The sequence below is a fragment of the Daphnia pulicaria genome, chromosome 7 (assembly GCF_021234035.1).
Source record: "Daphnia pulicaria isolate SC F1-1A chromosome 7, SC_F0-13Bv2, whole genome shotgun sequence".
In the NCBI taxonomy this organism is placed as follows: Eukaryota; Metazoa; Arthropoda; class Branchiopoda; order Diplostraca; family Daphniidae; genus Daphnia; species Daphnia pulicaria.
The window spans coordinates 18,330,354-18,349,008 of NC_060919.1; the positions used below are offsets into that span (position 1 = coordinate 18,330,354).

The window sequence follows — 18,655 nt, forward strand, 5'->3', positions numbered from 1 at the left end:
AAGAGTTTTGCCCGGCCTTGATGGCCTTTTTTCTTCAACAATTGCTCTCACCCCCTCCGCTGTAAAACATTCGCTTCCGCAAAAAAAACAGCAGACAACAAGAAATATGCTGTTCTTCTTCCGTATAGATAGATCTTCTTTATATTCATTCAATACAGCACATATCAAAAGGAGACGAAGAAGAAAGGAGAATGAACGGACAAGAGAATCGCACCCGGGCATCGATTTTGCTGGTGTCCGTCCACAACACACACACACACACAATAGAAACGTACAACATCATATCTCTCCGACGATGGGGTTTATACAGAGCGGAAGAAGTGGGGGAGAGAGAAAAAGGGTCGAGTCTCCGCATCATCAACTGTTTTTCTCCGCACCGGGGCCTTTTAAACGGTCACACATAGTACAAGAAAAGAGAAGAGGGGCTGATGATTTATTATTAGATATCTCTTGAGAGTGTACGGAAAATCTGCATGCACATGTTTTCACTTTCAATTGTGAATATAAGGAGATCCTTTTCCTTGATTTGGTTATTGACGGCCATTGGTTGATTAGCCATCGCGGAAGAAAGGTGTCGAATGGAATAAGATGATGATGATGCGAATGTAATGGGCCAGAGACCCAGCATGGCGGAAGCTGCCAATTATTACGTGTATATCTGATGAGGTTGTGTGCAGCACAACAACAGCCACCATTTTGTTTTTTTTTGCGCTTGGCGGCGGCCACGTCTGCGTAATTGAATGATTGGTCAATTCCGTTTCGACCTTTACCACGGCCATCGCCACCCGACACGATCAGGTGATGATGCTGCCATCGATTTTTCCGCTGCTGGGATGGATGGCTGGCGCATGATGATGCTGCTGGGAAACTGAAACATTGGAAGCCCGAAAAGTAAAAGTAGATTGGAGCTAGCTATACACGTATAGATTCAATTTCAAGAGTGAGAAAAAGCCATTTCGCACTAGCCCTGTAGTCGGTATAGTTGAGCGTGAGTGACCCTGAAATTCTGGCTCCTTATCCATTCGGATATAATCGCCGACGGTAATAAAAGTCTCCGATTGCCTCATATAATTTTCTGCTGGCCATCAACAACCAGAAACTCTCCCTCTTTGTACTTATTCCAGAATGATATACATAAGTATATCGATACTTGTTCGTTATTGATTTGTCCAGCATCCTTCTTCCCCCCCAACCAGAACAGGGGGGGGGGGGATGGAAAGAACAACTGGACAACTGGACACACTCGGAATCGATTAAGATGAATTACTCCCGTTTCGTCTTACACAGTGTACGTCCAGCCTTTTTTTTCTTCTTCTTCTTCTTGGGGATATGTGAAACAAGGTCGTTAAAAATAAAAGGCGACACACACACACATAGACTGGGCGCTTATACACTCATTAACAGCGTAGGAGGAAAAGGGGAGGTGGGTTGGGGGGTCATCAGCAGTTAGCCCTGCGCACAAAAACACTAAAGAAGAGTAGGTGAGAGCGTTGCTATGGTCAAAAGAGAAAAGAAAGAAAGAAAGAAAGAAAGAAGAAGTTTTCTTTCTTTTTTTCAATATATTTCAGCTCGTCGGTTCTTCCGCCATGTTCGATGTGAAATGTGAGATCAAAAGTTCTTTTCTCTCCGAGCTGCAGAATGCTGGGACTGGCCCTGTGGGTGTAGTAGGAGGGGTCTCTCCTTCGCAACCATATTGATGGATCCTTTTTGCTCTACTTTTTATTTTCTTTTTTTTTTTTTAAACCCCCCACCCCCACATTTACATCAGACATACCGTTAAACTTGAGTCATTTACGATAATAGATGTATAGAGAAAAATATAGCGGACCCGCCGTACATATAAAATCCAGATGTGTGAGTCCGCAAATGTTTTCTCCGTAATTCGAAATTTATTTAGTGCTGCTGCTGTGTGTGTGGTTTATCTCCAGGAGATCGAACCGGAACTCGTTCTTCACACACAGAAAGAAATTTAACAATAAGGAGGAAGTTACAAACAGAAGAAAAGGATGGCCCACAACGATTGTACATGCGCTTAAATTTTAGATTTTCTTTTCATGGAAGAACTGCTTGGAGAAAAAACGATTTCAATCTCAAATGTGTGTGGAGCTGTCAAATGCGATACGGGATCAAAAAGTGTTATTTCCTATCGAAATTCACTCCAGCGGCGGGATGAGAAGAGCCAATATGTTATTGGTTTCATCATTTGATCGGCTAAATATCAAATGGAATGAATCGGATTCTCTGTTGTCATATCGATTGCCCAGAAAATCAGTCCCGAGTCGCTTTTATTGCTCCGTGTAGTCTTTTATGGGATGACGCAATTCGATTGGATCCGTCCGTCGCAATTGGCCACGCCGTCGTTATAAATTGAATTCGATTGCAGCTGCAATTCATCCCCCCCCCACTCCATTTTTAATCTATTTCTCTGTACTATATTTACTACGTAATCCGTTCGGTTCTGCCCACGTGTTGTCCGTACAAAAGAGACAAAAGGATCGCAATCCCCCCTTTTTATTTCCATCAGGAGCTAGCGAGGATCGAGATAATCAGGGCGCATTAGTAACGAAACCTTATCTATACCTACCACCTGAGGTGTCGAACTTTGATGACATTTTCTCCCAACTTCATCGCTGGAATTCTTGGCGTTTCTGGGGTCTAATAATTCCACCTTGTTGCCCATGTGTGTCTATGTCATTCGAGTTGGCAATATCTCGATCCTTCATCTTTGATTGGGTGGAATTTTCCTCATCACGTTCCCTCAGAGGTGTGTACAGTGTGAAGATGCGGGCCGCGTGATAAAACCGACCAAGAGATTGCTGGGCGAATAAGCCAAAGGATAAAAGAAAAGACAAGACCTTTGGAATTTGTTTCTTGCTGCTGCGGGTGTCGTGTTCTTCATCATCATTGTTATTAGATAGCGGGAAATGGCCAACGCATATTGAGCCAACGATATATCGAGAAAACGATACTCGATGATGAATTGATGATGCATCATCGATGCTGCGCCGTTCACATTGATTGTGTTGTTGTTCTCTGAACTTTTGCGTCCACCACCAAAGGGAAAGGCAATCCCATCCGCGGTCACCAGTCGATCAATCAAATTCTTTTTAAAATACCGTTCAAAATTTTTATGCGCTTAATTCTCCAATTACCGTCTAATCACTTCGTGTTTTAACCGAAAAAGAATTTCGCTCACGTTCGCGCGATTTGTTGAAATCGAGTCGCGATAAATCATCACGTCTGAAAATAAACAAACTGAAAGACATGAATAGTCCCGTCGCTTATAAATCGTAAAAATAAAAAGCAAATGAAAAATAAATAAGAAGGCCATTGAAATAGAGTTGCGAGTCAACAAACAAGTGGTCGCGGGATGATGAACGACGTGCCCCCCCACCAAGGAAAATAAAAAAAACATTCCGAAAATTCTTTTTGACGACATTTCATCAAGTCGCTTGGCTTCATTATCTAAAGAGAAGTTGCATTGAACAACATGTCTAGCGTACTACATGGAAATAATAGGCCTGTATTACATGGACGACGACGAGCAGAGTCGTAGGCGAGTGGATCGAATTGCGACAAGTCGGTGAAACTCGACTCCAACCCCCCCGCGCTCCTTTCCACCAGCACCTCTCTCGAGTCTCGGCTGCAAGCAAGAAACTGTTTCCAAGAAAGCTCCGTCGAGCGAAAATGAAATTCACATATGCTACTGCTGCTGTTGTGTACTGTTCACACAGCAGCAGCAGACACTGCACGGCAGAAGAAAAAAAAGTCAGATCGCCTCTTTTGATGGGAGATTCGATATCAACAACTTCCTCCTTCTCTCTCTGTCGCTCTCACCAAAAGTTTATTAATAAACCCTTTTTATTTCTTCCTATGGCGACGATGCCAAGACGCCTATATAACCCTTTCTCTTTGTCTCTCTCTCTCTCTCTCTCGCCAGCTTATCCCTCGGTCGAGTAGTATCGCATGTCGTGTCATTTCAATCATCGCGTCAGAGGGTAACGAGGTAATGACCGAGGGGTTGGTAATCTGAGCTTAATCACTCGGCTCTCTCTGCTCTGCTCTCACTGGGCTTGAGCTGCACATTCGCTTGAAGATAGGGGAGAGTGAAAATATACATACATCAGACACATTTTTTTCTTTTCGAGATTTTTTCGGTTGTTAGTTTGTTTTCTTTTTGTACTGCAATTGTCGCCTGACCGTCAGACGACTTCTAATGTTTTACAATTTTCCAGGAGAAAAGAAGAAAAGAGACATTATAGTAGTAGTGTGGAAGGGAATGAATAGGTCTTCTTTAACGTGACCTCTTTCCAAACAGGGTAATTATTATTTGTTGACTAGTTATAACGATAAATCTACGATGGAAAGCGAACGTGATTATAATATTAAGAGAGAGAGAGAGAAATAGAAACAGTTAGTAGCTGGACAAGTAAAAGACAAAAAAGAAATTGAAAAGAATATGGACAATCTTCGCTATAATAGAAAGACGTATTGATCAACGGGCCAGTTGCGTAATCAAAGATGCACACATTTCGAAAAACTCCATCGTCGGGTGGCCTCCACCAATGGAGAACTGTGATTGAGAAACATCCGGATCTGTGGATACATTTTCCAAATGATGAAATCAATTTCTGTGTGCCAACGATCAAAAGGTCAACACTCGTTTCGCTAAACACTTACTGGAACTAACATGTTCGTTTTCATCCGTGCTGAGACTCTTAAAGTCCAGGAGGTACGACTTGTAGTCGACCTGGTAAAGCTGCAGCGACATTTTGGCGTAACGTCCATTCACCGGGTTCTTGCTGCGCACTCGAACGTGAAACGGATTCACCATCTTCCATTCCTGAGAAAAACAGACAAACGTCGAATTCAGCAAACGATTCCGGAAATGTTCATTTTGCGCCAAATTACTCACAAAGTCCAGCGTTTTCATGGCTCTGTAAACCTCGTACATGATGTCGTGGGGCTTACTTTGCGATCGGATGCCTGGCGATCAAGAGAGAAAAAAGGGTCTCAAATGAATAGAGGGGAGGCGACACATTCGTGGAAAAACACACAAACAAAAATCTTGGAAGCGTGTCTCTATTACCCAAGTGCCATTTGGCGCGTTTTATCGGCGTTTTATTGGGTGCAGTGCGTTCGCCGGCACTGGCTGCCCGCTCGCGGAACGCAGCTGCATGTGATTAGAAAGACAATATAGTAAGTTCGTTAGAAGATGATGCCATGAGCTGGAAATATAAGGATGTTTCAAATTACGTGCGATGCGCTCCGGATGAGGTTTTATGCCTCCCGATCCCGGCGTGGGGCTCGAGTCGCCCGGACTGAAAGCCGCTGGCGGAGGACTACCGGCGATGTAAAAATCTGCACCAATCAATTACAATCCATTGCGTAAATAAATAAATAAAAGGCTCACTCAACAATTGAATGACAACAACAATTAGGTACTTACCTCGTAGTTCAGCCTTGGCGGCCTCGTCGGCGATGCGCTTATTATCCACAATGAGATGGTAAGCAATGGCCAATTGATCGTGAGGGTCTCCGCTCAAAAGAGCGCTGTGCACTTCTTGTTCGCGAACTCCGAATTTCTAAGTGAAAATAACGGTCAGTGTCGAATCGCAAAAAATGTTATGACTGCTAGGTCACACCTCACAAACTTCAGAGACGGCATCAGTGTCGATAACAGAGGTATCCTGTTCAACCGGGGAAGGAAACAAATAGGCGGGACATTCCTTGGCAAACCATTCGTGTTTTCTGGGAAAAGAAATCAAATATGATCAAACAGCGTGAAAAGGAGATGATGAAAAATGTTTGGATAAATTACTTGACGTCGTCGATCGTCGCTCGCTTCATAGGGTCGACCTGAAGCATGTGGCAAAGCAGATTGACCACTGATTTGTTGAGATAATCTGGTATAGGAAATACTCCAGCTGCAGCCACACAAAACAGGAAAATACAATTACAAGATTAAACGATTCTACATTGTGTTTAAATAGTTTAGTAATGTACATTTAATTTTCCGGAAGAGTGTCGGGACATGCTCGTCATCAAATGGCAATGTGCCACAAAGTAGAGCGTAAAGGATGACACCACAAGACCAGACATCCACTTCTGGGCCAGCATAAAGTTTGCCCGAGATGACTTCGGGTGCTGCGTAATTCGGGGAACCACAACTTGTACGTAAAAATTCACCATCCATCATCATATTGCTCAGACCTGCAATTGAATTACAGTGTTGATCACAGATTCTCAAAGAAAAGATCGATAAACCGAAATGTGTGTACCGAAATCGGCGATTTTCACATGGAGATTCGAGTCTAGTAGCAGATTTTCCGGTTTCAAATCCCTGTGAACGACCATGTGACGATGGCAGTAGTCCACTCCTGAAATGATCTGCTGAAAGAAACGCCTGGCTTCGTGCTCCTTCAACTAAAATTTTAGTAGAATAAAAACAAGAGGGGTTATGTCTGGTTAATGTACTGTAGCAACTAATTTTGAGAAATACCTTTCCATGTTTGACAATGTAATCAAACAATTCTCCTCCTGAAACATATTCCATAATCATGAATATGTCAGTTGGAGTGCTGATTACTTGATACCTAGAAGGGACATCCACATAGAGGATAGAGACATCCACATTAGAAAAGGATATCAACAATCGTAATATACTGATGCAAATGTCTTACAGTTTTATGATGTGGGGATGACGGAAGAGTTTCAGGTTTTGAATCTCTCTCCTGATCTTGCCGACAACATCCAGATTCTTGATTTTCTGTCGATTAAGAATTTTTATGGCAACTTTGTGCCCAGTCAATTGGTGTTCACCGACTAATAAACCAAGCAGATATTTGATAGTAACTCGTTAAAAAAACTTCAATTTATGGAATGTCATGACTTACTTTTGACTTTGCCGAAGGTGCCAACTCCCAAGGTCTCCCCCAATGCATAATGTCCTATTTTAACAAGAGGTTTTTCCTGTGAAAGCAACGCCGAGGCGATAGCGGTAGGGCGTTCGGCCATTATATTAAGCCTGAATAATAATGCAGCACATAAGTAAAAAGCAGCTGGTATGATAATTGCTTCAAGAATTTCATGTTGTAAATTAATATTTAACCAGCTGTTTTGTATTTACATTACTCGTTTTAAAGTTTTGAATGCAATAAGAACAGCGACTTGAATACAATATTATAAACGGTTAAAAGTTGAAATTAATTCAAATACCTATAGCCGATGATTCACGAATTAAATGTTTACAAATAGTAGCACAAGTAGTCACGTACCCGATGCGTGCTTTTGTTACGGCGTACTAAAAAAGAGTGTCTGCTAACTGCTACTCACAACAAAACGATTCTTATGTCATGACGCAACTACTTGCGGGTCAATTAATTACAAAGATTCGAAAAAAAAAATTTGAATTATACCTAATAACTTATCCTGAATTTTAAATTTTTTTATAAGTTTACAAAAATACACTTGTAGTTTTACATTTATTCCAGAAATTAAGACAAGTTGTGTGCTCGCTAGATGTCTATGTGTACCCATAGACACATAGTGACAGCCAGCTGACAGACGTGTTTTCCCCGGACCCCGATGTTAAAACGAGATCAGGATCAGAATAAATCCTAGTCGTGATATCGGTGATATCTTTCAACGATCGGGATACTGCCGTGTGTTCTAACGAAAGTCATGCAAAACGTAATTAATACTGTGAAAGGTACAGCCCTTGGAGTCGCGGAATATCTAACACCTGTTCTCAAGGTAGAACGACGAATGAACGTCGGCCTAATAAATTAAATGATTATTATTTTTTTTATTTGATTTTGAAAGAAACTAATTGTATTCATTATACAGGATTCAAAATTTAAAGAAACTGGAGTTTTGACACCAGAAGAGTTTGTGAAGGCTGGTGATCATCTGGTTCATCATTGCCCTACATGGCAATGGTCAACTGGCGATGAATCTAAAATTAAACCTTATCTTCCAAAAAACAAACAATTTTTGCTCACAAGGAATGTCCCCTGCTATAAACGATGCAAACAAGTTAACACAAATTAACAATTGGAATAATATCTTATAGCTAATTTTTTTTTTATTATTTTAGTTGGAATATACAGAGCAGGAAAAAATAGTCCAACCAGAGGATGGAGAAGGTGGTTGGGTCGATACACATCCCACCAATGATAATTTAACTGAGGGCTCAGGAACAGCAGAAATGTCAAATGATGAGAAGGTATTACTAATAGCACATTTTTGTTTGTGAATCAGTAAAATGTCTATATATTTTGAATTCATTTATAGAGTGATTCTGATGAAGCAGAGGACATGAAAAATAACTTGGGAAATGCTATGAGTGAACTTGTGCTTGGTGATGATGACGACGACGGTGAAGCAGCCGTTATGGAAGATAGTGATCTAGAGGATGAAGAAGACGAAGTTAGTATATTAGGTTTTTGGACTATTCAAAGGAATTTTAAATTTTATTTGTCATTTGTAGGCAGAAGTCAAACCAATCTCTGATCGTGAGCATGTAGCACTTAAAACGAGTGAATCGGGTGGGGAGATCATCCAAACTAGAACTTATGATTTAAATATCACCTATGATAAATATTATCAAACGCCTCGCTTATGGGTTTCTGGTCACGATGAGGTAATACTATCACAAATACGTGTTCCCGTAATCACAAAAAATAATTCTTTTGACTGCTCTTTATTTTAATTTTAAATTCTGTTCACTTAATTTTCCAGAACCGCCATCCTTTATCAGTGGACCAAATGTACGAGGATGTCAGTCAGGATCACGCTAAAAGGACCGTGACTATGGAGAGTCACCCTCACATACCGGGCCCACCAATGGCTTCCGTTCATCCGTGCAGGTAATAGGTCACGCAAAAATGCAATCCAATCCTGTTGACTCATAGAAATAAAACTAATATTCTTTGTCTATTCGAAAGGCACGCTGAAGTGATGAAGTTCTTTATCCAGACTGTGACAGAGGGTGGAAGAGAATTGGGTGTTCACATGTATTTGATCATTTTTTTGAAGTTTGTTCAAGCTGTCATCCCCACAATTGAGTATGACTACACACAAAACTTCACCATGTAATGAAATATGGAGGATCTTTAAGCCAATTATTTTTTTTAAATCGTCCTCTTAAAGAGACTTCTCATATGTTTACCCATGATGGATAGGATATTGTTTTTAGGTCTAAATACACTTTGTATTTGCAATTCCTGAACATCACATCAAATTATCACGTGAATGCGCAACAATTGCGCATTTCCAACGCAAATTTTCCGGCGACAATCCCCTAACTAAAACCATATTCTTTTACAGGACCACAGGACAATCTTTGTCATGTAATGTACTCTTCCCGGTAGTATTGGCGCAGCGTAGCTGTATGTTAAGAAGAGTGTTCATATTCGCGCAATAAGGATTATTGTGTTAATTTGGAGATAGATAGAGAGAATGTAAAGAAAAAGAATTGCCGAAAAGCCCCGCCCCGGAACACATGCAGTTTAATGGTTGGTATGGCAACTGTGTATTGCAGCAGAAGACTCTCTGAATCGAATCGAGGATTTTCCGATTTTGTTGACAATTCTTACTGTGCCGGCCTTGTGGCCAGAATTTAATATAGACCAATCAATAGTTATTCAAATAAGATACAGGAGAAAAATGTTTTGCTTTCGATCTCATGCTCTGGGTAGCCTATCACTAGTTAAAAATGGTTTTTCAATTAACAAAGTCTATCAAAATCCAAAAGGTAAGAAGCTTTAAATCATGCATTTTTTTAACGCTTTTTGATGGATAAAATAAATATTCTGTTCGTAGTTTTCTTGAGAATGTCGAGTGCTTCTACATCCAGTTCTTCACCCCAAAAATGGGAACTTCTTGGTGCAATTTGTTTGGAAAGAACACCAATCATTGTGCCTCCCATGACCGAAATTGAACAACAAATTAGTGAAATGATTGAGAAGTTTGATAATATGAGAAGCCTCAAATCAAATCATGAACTAAGACATGAAGAAGACAAGTATTAATTTCAAATACCAAAAAAAGATTTTAATTTTAATATGAATAATTTCTTAATTGTAGGAAGCTACAAAAAATGGCTGCAGATGGAACTCAAGATGAAAGTAACCCAGATGCAGCAACAAGGCAAACAGCTCAAGACTTTGAAGATGCTTGCAATGAAGAATTTCAAAAATTTAAGCCTGCTCCAAGGACTACAGGTAATAATATAAATAATAAAGTTGACTAACAAGTAATTCATTGACCTACTGTAAACTAGCTGAAGATTTGAGTGGAGACCAGAAGTCCACCAATCGAAAGCTGGATAAGCATTTGCTGTTTGTTGTGCAAGAAAAAGACAAGAAAGTTTGGAAGCTTCCGGAAAGTAGGTGGAGGGAAGGGGAGACCTTACGTGAGACCGCAGAACGTGCGCTTAGAGAATACGTGAAAACTCCTGATACGTCAGTGCGAGTATTGGGCAATGCTCCGTGGGGAGTACATACTATCAAATATCCGTCGTCAGTTCGCCAAAAGCTTGGTTTCACCGGTTCAAAAGTTTTCTTCTTCAAAGCCCAATTGCTTTCTTCTTGCACTACTTGTTCAGACATAGAGTATAATTGGTTGGGCAGAGAAGAGCTTACAAACAGTCTCGAGCCCGAATACTTACGTAGCGTAAGAAAATTTCTCATCGATGAAGATTAATTCATAAAACATAGTATTTGTTTAGATGCATCTTTAAATACACAAAATTTTTCCTCTTACACATTCTACTATTACGAAACAATGAACGCAACAGGTAAGAGTTTTAAATCTGACAGAGAAGAAGACTGAAACATTGGTTTGCACATTATATTTTCATCAATCAAGATACTGTTCGATGTACAAGTATAGCATGGTCTCAAGCTAGTTCATAAGAGTGAGAGTTATGAAGAGGTTATCGATATAGGTAGAAAATCGAAATTCACTTTAAAATGTCGACAAAAAAGGGAAAAGAGCCAATAAGATAAGAAGAAGCAACAGAAATGACGGGCAAACTTAATAGCCCAGTAATTGTTGTCGACGTTATGGATAAGTTAACTTATCTTTCCGCAATCAAAACCACACAAATTGCTCCAACATGACTATTCGACCAAAGCCACATCTAATGGCAATCCCGAAAGCTGTGTGCTTGAGGGGAAATACAGTCGAAAATCGAGGTTAGAACAACATAAACGGAAAAAAACTGAAAAGAAAGCAATTTTACAAACTGCTTTCAATGAGAAATGAGATGCAATCCTGTCAATCCTAGCTGTTCATCACTTTTACTGTTTTGTTATCAAAGTTAGTAATGTGTTTAGGTTCGAAGTCGGCAAAAATAACTTGAGTCTTAAGAACGGACGCACCACTTTAATACAAAAAGAAAAAAAAAATGAAGAAAAATTTATGAAGAAAAGAAAAGGAGCAAAAGAAAACGAACGAACAGTGCCTTCGCCTTTTAAGTATGATACGGGGCAACGTAAGTGGCAGGAAAGAGGCCGCGGCGGGCGCCAATTTCTCCAGTCCACCAATGTTGATCAGAACGGTCTGTCACAGTTATGACGTCGCCTCGCTTAAATTCCAATTCACCTGGTTCTTGCGGGGTGAAATCGTATAGTGCCTGCACCAAGAACTGTCGAAAATTCACACAACAATTGTTAGTCAATCCTGAGCCTAAAGGCATGGAAAAAAGAACAACTGGTAACTCACCTCTTCAGGCACCATGTCTCGTAACTTTATATCCTGAGACCGAGAAACAGATGTGGAGCGATGGTAGTCGACCAGTTCGTTGAGCGAGTTGAATTTTACCACCCACAAAAAGAACTTCCCTTGGGCATCGCGAAGTACTTTGAAGTGCTGGACACCATCGCCACATCTGCGAGACAAGAAAGAAAAAATAGAGAATAGCCTATTAACACAGAATGCACGTAACAAAGTATTGTGTAAATTTCAAACTAATTTCGAACTACAAGGAAGTAGGATGATGGCTTCCTTAGCTATAAACAAAACACACTCATCCTACAACTTAACGGGCAAAAACCTCAAGAAGGAATAAATAACACAGCAGGGCGATGCAAAAAAGGAAAGAGAGAATTGTAAAAATAAAATTAATGCAAAACTCCGGTTCAAGGCACATATATAGTTGCTTGATTACGGACGGTGGCTCAGTGGTAAGGGAACTTGACGAAAAGGCCTAACAGATAGAAAACAGAATGTACCCTAGACACGCCTAACAAGGCTAATAAAATACAACCAAAAAGGATAAAACTAATTACTGAAAACAGTAGGACTGACGGTTCATGAATCACAAGTCACGACTTAAGCAAAGGGTAGTCACTGCACGAGTTCCAATTTTACAAGCTGTCTTTGTTTTTTTTTTAAGGTAAAACAAAATAGACGATTGAGATTCATTCCACCTTTGAAGTGAATAAAATTGGAATGTAAACGGATGTGTGCGTCATCAGGTTGACTCATGCACTGCATTTGGAAAGAATTCTTGCGTGATCAAATCAAATTTCTACAGAAAACCAAATACCCATGATTCTTTGAGTGAAATAGAAATAAACTGTACGTTCGGTTCATTAATTTTCTATTCAAACGCGTCTTCCCAGTAAGGTAGAATTTGTATCGTACAGTTTGGAGAGCGAGATTATAAGATATTTGATTTTACACTGATGAAAGCCTGCATGTTTGAAATTCTTTTCACGCTTCAAATGTACGTGTAGCGTCTAATCAGGATATCTTAATGCAAAACGATATTTCTCAATTTTTATAATGTGCTATTTCTACATAAATATTTTGAGAAATCTTCCCGTTTTAGGCAGTTAACGACTTACAAGCTTAGTTAATAGATGTCAACTTATCTCATTCAGATGTTCTAATGATAAGTAGTCTGGTATGCCACAAATAGATTTCAACAACATTTGAGAATAGGCAAATAATAACATCAAACATAGTAGAAGAATTCCTATGGGGCATTTCTAAACTATCTAGAGCTCTTGGTTAAGGATTTACACTGTCTATGTTTCTAAACAAAATCTATCACATTGTTATTTTAAGAATTAGATAACATACTTAACAGACAGGGAAAAGTCTCCCGGTGAGCTCTCACTGACTCTAACAACAAAAGCGCCTTCATGTTTGTTGCCCAAGAGTTTCTCTGCATCAGCTCTGGTTATTCTTCCATAGTACCAACTGTAGAAAATAAAACAACAAGTTATAATTAATATGCATTATTTGATCATAAGCATTTCAACTAGGCTTACTCATGATTTTTCATTTCAATGTAGTTACTAGGAATCAACCCTTCTTTTCCATCCAATTCTGCTCTATACCAATTCAGATCATCTTCCATATTCAGAATCTACATTTGAATCAAATGAACAGGTTAGAATATTGCTATAAGCAAAAATTCCTTAAATTCTGTTGAAAGCATCATTGCTTGGTTTACCTTGAGAACTTGCCCTTTTCGAAAACTAAGCTCATCTTCAGCAGTGGCATTAAAGTCATGTTTAGAATTGGCCTCCATCTCGAAAATAACACGTTTTATAAAATCACAGATGATAAAGTATTTCTTGGCAAAACAAGCTTCAGAGAAGGAATTTCCTTTTCAAGGCTAGGCCGGATGTGCACCACGGCTACGTTTATCAAGTGAAACGGTTGTTGGCCAATCACCAAAATGTTTTGACTTCGTTCAAAGTCGAATTACACTTCTCGGAACTCAAAAACGAATAGCATTTCCCACAAATTGTTTAACAATATTGACTATCAACTGACGTATCCGTATCCACGATTGTTTGATTAACTATACACTGTTTTCGGGGCCCGACGAAAGCCAGACAGCCATAATTTTGGGAAACAAGTTAGTTCTTGGCTTTGACGCACGAGCGCCACCAGTCCTTTTCTCCCAATGGAATTTTAAAGGTAAATGCTTGCGTGCCTGTAAACGTTTTTTTTTCCTTACTATTTTTTTTCCAAATGACTGAAATTATTAAAATTTATTTCAATTACAGGAATATATTTTTTTCATTATACAACATAATAGATGAAGATTTTAAGATTTTAAAGATTTTAAATTTCCGTCGAATTCTTTTGGAAAAAGCAATGTGGCAACGTTACTGCCTCATTTGAATAAATGCAAATGGTTTTTCAAATGGAATCGCCACTTTTTCAGATTTGCTAGACCAAGAACAAGTCCAGACTTGAAGCAACGTGCAGTTCCTTTTAACTAATTTTATCGACCAATCCCTCTTAACAATCTTAAACCACTTATACAACCATTGTCAGATGATTTTCTTTGCACTGTGATTATTTTAAAAATGAGGATAACTTTATATTTAGTGGCCATAATTCTTCTAGGAACTGGTAGTCATTCTAGTTTAGTAGGCTGGATTTTAGGCAGAGACAGCTCTCCTTTTAACATTTTGAGTAGTGAAAAACAATTTGACAAGCTTATGGCTGTAGCAAAAGAAGATGATAAGATTGAAGTTTCTGAACCTGATGAGAGTGCTGTGCAAGCAAGGTCTGATATTCCATTTGAGCTATCTGTAGCTGATGAAAAATTCATTGCCGATGCACAGAAATATACGGACCTTAGTATGAGCGAGCTGGATGTCTGCCAGCATAAAGTAAGTAAAGTACTTTGATGTTGATTATTTGTATCATGAGTACAATCTCACTGTTCATTACCTAATATTAATGAACTTGTTTATAGTTAATCCTTCAATTGAAGCAAGACTGCAATGATCTCTCAGAGGAAGATTTGTCTAAGTTGGGTGTGAATCTTTTAAACTGCCAATCAAGATTGGAAGGGCGGAGAGTCTATCCATGCTCCTCTACAATGGCAAGTTTTCTAATTAATGCATCACTTCAGCTAGTTTTAGCTAACGAGTTTATATTTTTTAGACTTTAAAGGAATGTACTTCTGACATGGATTCCGACACCTGGAATGCCTACCATATTCTATCAAATAGAGCAAGATCAGTGTGCTATGGTGCCCGCCAACAACAGTTTAGAGCACTGACTCAAATGACAGTCAACAAACTCATGGCCAGTTCTAGTCAACAATTGGGATTCATTAGAGAGCTCAAGGTTGGTTTCTTTATTGATTTTCATCACAACTGTATTGTATCTTTTTTTTCTCCACAGGCTGAGCAAGAGGAACTTGGATCTTTGGCTGCTGATACTTTAACTTCTTTGACCAAAGGTCAAGAAAAGTTGCTGGAACAACAAGACTTTCTGAAAGCTACCCAGCAGTTGGCTTCTCAACAGATAAGCAGCACAATGAGAGAAGTGTCAAGGTAATTTTTTATTGAATTCTTCGAATTGATTACAAACTTACTAGATCTTTTTTGTTACCCAGGGAACGCGCGGCCGCTTTCGCAAGCCAACGCCAACTCGCTTCCTTGAGTGATTCGTTGAAGGAAACTTTGAATCAAGCTGCTCAGCTAGCAATGGAACAAGAAAACGATCGGAAGATAGCACAGCAACATCTAATGGACTCTTTATTGAACATCGAGGGTCACGTTGGCGAAGTTTGGAATCAATTAGGTACGCCTTGAGTTATCTTGAATTATTAAGAATTGTAATCACGTGTTTTAATTTACAGAGGAAAGTGTTAGTAAATTGCTCAGTCAGCAAGATTACGCTGCTCACATGCAGTCGGAAACGATCGAGACTTTACAAAAACTAAACCATACGTTCCAGTTTTTGCTTAGTGTGTCAGAAAACAGTCGTGATCAACTCAATTGGATTCAAAGCTTAGTGGTTAATACAGGTACGTTTTGAATGTAACAGTTTTGTTTAATAAAAATACTGATTTAAATGCTAAACAGAGAAAAAGGTGGGAAAGTTGTCGACGTGGGTGCTTCACGTTTGCTACTTTCTATTGGGGATGCTGTTGTTAGGTAATTGCTAAAAATTAATTTTCATCTTATCAATTGCTCAAGGATTTCTCCGCTTGTTTATTTTAGCTTTCGTGCAAGCCCCGGCCTACATGCGATGGATTTTTTTGTTCTTGGTTCCTATCAATTTAACAATGGATCTACAACAAGGTGTTTCCATGGATGCGCCAGCTCTCGTAGGCCTTCTTTTTATGTTCTCTCTGGGTAATAAACCAAACTTCTATTTTTGTATTGTTGATGTCGTATTAACCCGAGTGTTTGTATGGTCAAAAATAGGATATCGAGTATTTCTATTTCTGAAATCTCGATGTAGTTCTGGTTCAGCCTCAACGACCAAACAACAGGAAATCCAATATCGTTGTTCAACGCCAGATGCAAAAAGTTTTGTCTCCGTCTCAGACAAGTCTATTGAGGACCTGCTTAATGGCTGTACCTTAATCAACGACACCTTTGATGGAGATCGCACTCCCTTACCTTCTCCTTCATTTGACAAGCTTTTGACACATCAAAAACATAAAAGCGTTCGGTCGATTTTACAAGACACCATGCAAGACGACGCCAGCTTCGCAAGCAGTGTTCATCGCCGCAGTCCAAGGAGGGCACCGAGTTCAAATTCGTTCAGAGACCTTTCTCCAACTCGTTCGGTGGTTTCCAACGTTTCTCTCAGCCAATCGAGAAGGTAATTTCACGGTCGTTTGAATCCAGTTAGAATACAGGAAGAGCTTGTTAAATTTTTGTGTTTGTTTTACACAAAAGTGGTACTCCGCGACGACCGTCTACACCTCGTCGTAATTGCTCTGGCAAATGCTTGGATGGTTCCAGTTGCCGAAACGCTGCCACGAAAGATTCAATGTTTTGCTGGCATCACGCAGAACAACACAAATGAATTTCTACTACATCTTACCTTGGGTGATTTTTTTTTTCTCCTTAATTTCAACAAATTCAAAATGCTTTAAATTTCCTTTTGGATATGTGGGAAAATACACGAATTTATTTCAAAAAATTTAATTGTAGATTTCTACAAGATCGATTTAAAGCAGCATCAACAGAGGCTGGATCCAATAGGACAAGGTAGGATTTTATTATTTTTATTTTTCGTGTGCATGCGATGTAAAAAAAAAACATCGTATTCTGATGTCGGATACGGCGCCAAAAGTTCGATTGCGGATCCATATTTTCGCCGTTTGAGAAGTTGATCACGCCCAAGCTTGAATATCTTTTTCCCGCTTATCTGAGTTACCGATCTTTACCTTTTCCGATTCTCTTAAGCCGATTAGAGAGAACTTTTTTTTCATGAAATCCTGGCGAATGCGTGCATCTTTTACTTGATGCTAGTCTTTGTGTTTGCTCAGGCTCCCACTCGACAATATTTCCGGGTAGCGTTTGAATTATTCGATTGATTTGGTTGCTCCCTGAAATGATACCTATTCGAACGGCTTATCTAGGTAACATTTTCGTTGCCTAGGCAGAGTTTGCGCCTAATGGCTGATGAGAATTCCTTGCTACGACAGATGTACATGATAGGATTATAAATAGTATGGACGAGTACCAACTCTCGAAAGTAGGGTATCATCCAAGTGACGGCCGAGCAGTCGTCATAGATTTGGCTGCAGAAGAAAGCTCCCAGTAAGACGATTAAAACGGGGGAAGAGATGATTCCGAGGGATGTGACGCCTTGAGCAAGCGTCCATGTGGCTTCCACTTCTAGCTTGCTTATCGTCTCACTGCCGATGTGCACAAAATACTCTGGCGAAATCATTGAGGATACCTCATTAATACTGAGTGGATTAAGCCGACTAGAGGAGAGGAATAAATCTGCTCTCGTGTGGTGGACCGCCTGACACCGCCCTTCTCTCTGTTGCAAGAAATACGTTTTGGTCTTCAAGAAAATTGTGATTTGTGTGACGACGCAGAGCAGAACGAGAGACATTAAAGTAAAAACGATTGTTTTTCCGTGTGGGTGGGGCTGCTGACAACTGATGGTTTTGAAGGTTCCGTTCACAAAAAATGAAGTTTTAAAGATGATCGTAAGGAGAAGAAGGCCCGTCAATTGCCCCATGACGATGAGTTTGATGGTAACATGATTTCTGTGCCAAATAGGGTAGGTGATTGCAACGAAGCGATCAATTGAACCCAACAAGAGGTTCAATAGCAGTGTGGCGTAGGGGATACCGAGTAAGAAAACGAATGTCCAGCAGGCCGTCTTGTTGCCGGGCAATATGTAGAAAACCAGAAGCTCATTGAAACTTATCAGTTGAGCGAACAAATTTGAAAAGATCACGCCCAACCAAAATATGTGGCGTGGCTTGTGCAATCTTTTTTGTGCGATAATGACGACAACAATCAACAGGTTTAACGGTACACCGATTGAAACGCAACAGACGATGGCCATCGGCAAGAATGCTAACATGGTAGTTGACTCTGTGTTGTTTGTTTCATTGTACAGGAGTGCACTGGATGGTACGAGAAAGGACAACATACTTATTTAGATAGACCGATGATGACTGACAGATCCCATGTTCATCTTGACATGGATATATATTTCTTCTTTTCCCCACTCCAGATATGTGGAGTGGTTTGCGATATTGAAGCGCTTGCGCAACCTTCGCGCATAAATACATAATTCATTTCTTTTGGGAGAATTTCTCCTCAGATTTGGGAGGAACCAGCTAATGGTCAAAGTTTTTATTGTTGCGCACTGTTTTCAATTTCGGTCAATCAATTTGTGACTG

General features: G+C 39.8%; 5 protein-coding genes and 1 long non-coding RNA gene across 6 annotated transcripts; 3 read left to right on the plus strand and 3 right to left on the minus strand.

Moving 5' to 3' along the window:
* Positions 1–3,123: 3,123 nt before the first annotated feature.
* LOC124349221 lies at positions 3,124–3,727 on the minus strand. Its single transcript, XR_006920243.1, has 2 exons — positions 3,531–3,727; positions 3,124–3,465 (listed from the first exon to the last, which is right to left on the minus strand). It is a non-coding gene; the product is annotated as an uncharacterized LOC124349221 (long non-coding RNA).
* A 535-nt stretch (positions 3,728–4,262) lies between these two features.
* LOC124348967 (5'-AMP-activated protein kinase catalytic subunit alpha-2-like) lies at positions 4,263–7,330 on the minus strand. The gene is made up of 14 exons (XM_046799395.1): positions 7,219–7,330; positions 6,897–7,027; positions 6,684–6,825; positions 6,503–6,596; positions 6,282–6,426; positions 6,007–6,213; positions 5,822–5,927; positions 5,646–5,751; positions 5,450–5,585; positions 5,257–5,361; positions 5,090–5,173; positions 4,916–4,986; positions 4,681–4,843; positions 4,263–4,596 (listed from the first exon to the last, which is right to left on the minus strand). Exons 2-14 carry the CDS (start codon positions 7,015–7,017, stop codon positions 4,496–4,498), a joined length of 1,581 nt encoding a protein of 526 aa, XP_046655351.1. The 5' UTR covers positions 7,018–7,027; positions 7,219–7,330; the 3' UTR covers positions 4,263–4,495.
* A 205-nt stretch (positions 7,331–7,535) lies between these two features.
* Positions 7,536–9,232, plus strand: LOC124349038 (ubiquitin-like-conjugating enzyme ATG3). The gene is made up of 7 exons (XM_046799531.1): positions 7,536–7,755; positions 7,849–8,037; positions 8,099–8,227; positions 8,296–8,430; positions 8,492–8,644; positions 8,743–8,870; positions 8,949–9,232. Exons 1-7 carry the CDS (start codon positions 7,684–7,686, stop codon positions 9,097–9,099), a joined length of 957 nt encoding a protein of 318 aa, XP_046655487.1. The 5' UTR covers positions 7,536–7,683; the 3' UTR covers positions 9,100–9,232.
* Positions 9,233–9,529: 297 nt separating this feature from the next.
* LOC124349055 (39S ribosomal protein L46, mitochondrial-like) lies at positions 9,530–10,766 on the plus strand. Its single transcript, XM_046799553.1, has 4 exons — positions 9,530–9,757; positions 9,826–10,027; positions 10,090–10,226; positions 10,286–10,766. The coding sequence occupies exons 1-4, from the start codon at positions 9,670–9,672 to the stop codon at positions 10,705–10,707; spliced, it is 849 nt and encodes a 282-aa protein (XP_046655509.1). The 5' UTR covers positions 9,530–9,669; the 3' UTR covers positions 10,708–10,766.
* Positions 10,767–10,840: 74 nt separating this feature from the next.
* On the minus strand, positions 10,841–13,905 carry LOC124349081 (growth factor receptor-bound protein 2). The gene is made up of 5 exons (XM_046799583.1): positions 13,472–13,905; positions 13,287–13,384; positions 13,096–13,215; positions 11,731–11,896; positions 10,841–11,653 (listed from the first exon to the last, which is right to left on the minus strand). The coding sequence occupies exons 1-5, from the start codon at positions 13,547–13,549 to the stop codon at positions 11,480–11,482; spliced, it is 636 nt and encodes a 211-aa protein (XP_046655539.1). The 5' UTR covers positions 13,550–13,905; the 3' UTR covers positions 10,841–11,479.
* Positions 13,906–14,207: 302 nt separating this feature from the next.
* LOC124348918 (protein brambleberry-like) lies at positions 14,208–16,926 on the plus strand. The gene is made up of 10 exons (XM_046799316.1): positions 14,208–14,648; positions 14,735–14,863; positions 14,926–15,111; positions 15,169–15,320; positions 15,383–15,570; positions 15,629–15,796; positions 15,855–15,926; positions 15,993–16,127; positions 16,200–16,602; positions 16,680–16,926. Exons 1-10 carry the CDS (start codon positions 14,340–14,342, stop codon positions 16,807–16,809), a joined length of 1,872 nt encoding a protein of 623 aa, XP_046655272.1. The 5' UTR covers positions 14,208–14,339; the 3' UTR covers positions 16,810–16,926.
* Positions 16,927–18,655: the final 1,729 nt, after the last annotated feature.

Excerpts from the sequence above, each read along its gene's own strand:
- LOC124348967 (XM_046799395.1), bottom strand. The coding sequence starts at position 7,017 with ATGGCCGAACGCCCTACCGCTATCGCCTCGGCGTTGCTTTCACAGGAA. Across the intron at positions 6,597-6,683 it reads CATCCCCACATCATAAAACT|GTATCAAGTAATCAGCACTC; the intron begins GTAAGACATTTG and ends TGTCCCTTCTAG. Across the intron at positions 6,427-6,502 it reads ACATTGTCAAACATGGAAAG|TTGAAGGAGCACGAAGCCAG; the intron begins GTATTTCTCAAA and ends CTAAAATTTTAG.
- LOC124349038 (XM_046799531.1), top strand. The coding sequence starts at position 7,684 with ATGCAAAACGTAATTAATACTGTGAAAGGTACAGCCCTTGGAGTCGCG. Across the intron at positions 8,038-8,098 it reads GCTATAAACGATGCAAACAA|TTGGAATATACAGAGCAGGA; the intron begins GTTAACACAAAT and ends TTATTATTTTAG. Across the intron at positions 8,645-8,742 it reads GGGTTTCTGGTCACGATGAG|AACCGCCATCCTTTATCAGT; the intron begins GTAATACTATCA and ends TTAATTTTCCAG.
- LOC124349055 (XM_046799553.1), top strand. The coding sequence starts at position 9,670 with ATGTTTTGCTTTCGATCTCATGCTCTGGGTAGCCTATCACTAGTTAAA. Across the intron at positions 9,758-9,825 it reads AGTCTATCAAAATCCAAAAG|TTTTCTTGAGAATGTCGAGT; the intron begins GTAAGAAGCTTT and ends TTCTGTTCGTAG. Across the intron at positions 10,227-10,285 it reads GCCTGCTCCAAGGACTACAG|CTGAAGATTTGAGTGGAGAC; the intron begins GTAATAATATAA and ends ACTGTAAACTAG.
- LOC124349081 (XM_046799583.1), bottom strand. The coding sequence starts at position 13,549 with ATGGAGGCCAATTCTAAACATGACTTTAATGCCACTGCTGAAGATGAG. Across the intron at positions 13,216-13,286 it reads ATTGAAATGAAAAATCATGA|TTGGTACTATGGAAGAATAA; the intron begins GTAAGCCTAGTT and ends TATTTTCTACAG. Across the intron at positions 11,897-13,095 it reads GACTTTTCCCTGTCTGTTAA|ATGTGGCGATGGTGTCCAGC; the intron begins GTATGTTATCTA and ends CTTGTCTCGCAG.
- LOC124348918 (XM_046799316.1), top strand. The coding sequence starts at position 14,340 with ATGAGGATAACTTTATATTTAGTGGCCATAATTCTTCTAGGAACTGGT. Across the intron at positions 15,571-15,628 it reads CGAAGTTTGGAATCAATTAG|AGGAAAGTGTTAGTAAATTG; the intron begins GTACGCCTTGAG and ends TTTAATTTACAG. Across the intron at positions 16,128-16,199 it reads TCTTTTTATGTTCTCTCTGG|GATATCGAGTATTTCTATTT; the intron begins GTAATAAACCAA and ends GGTCAAAAATAG.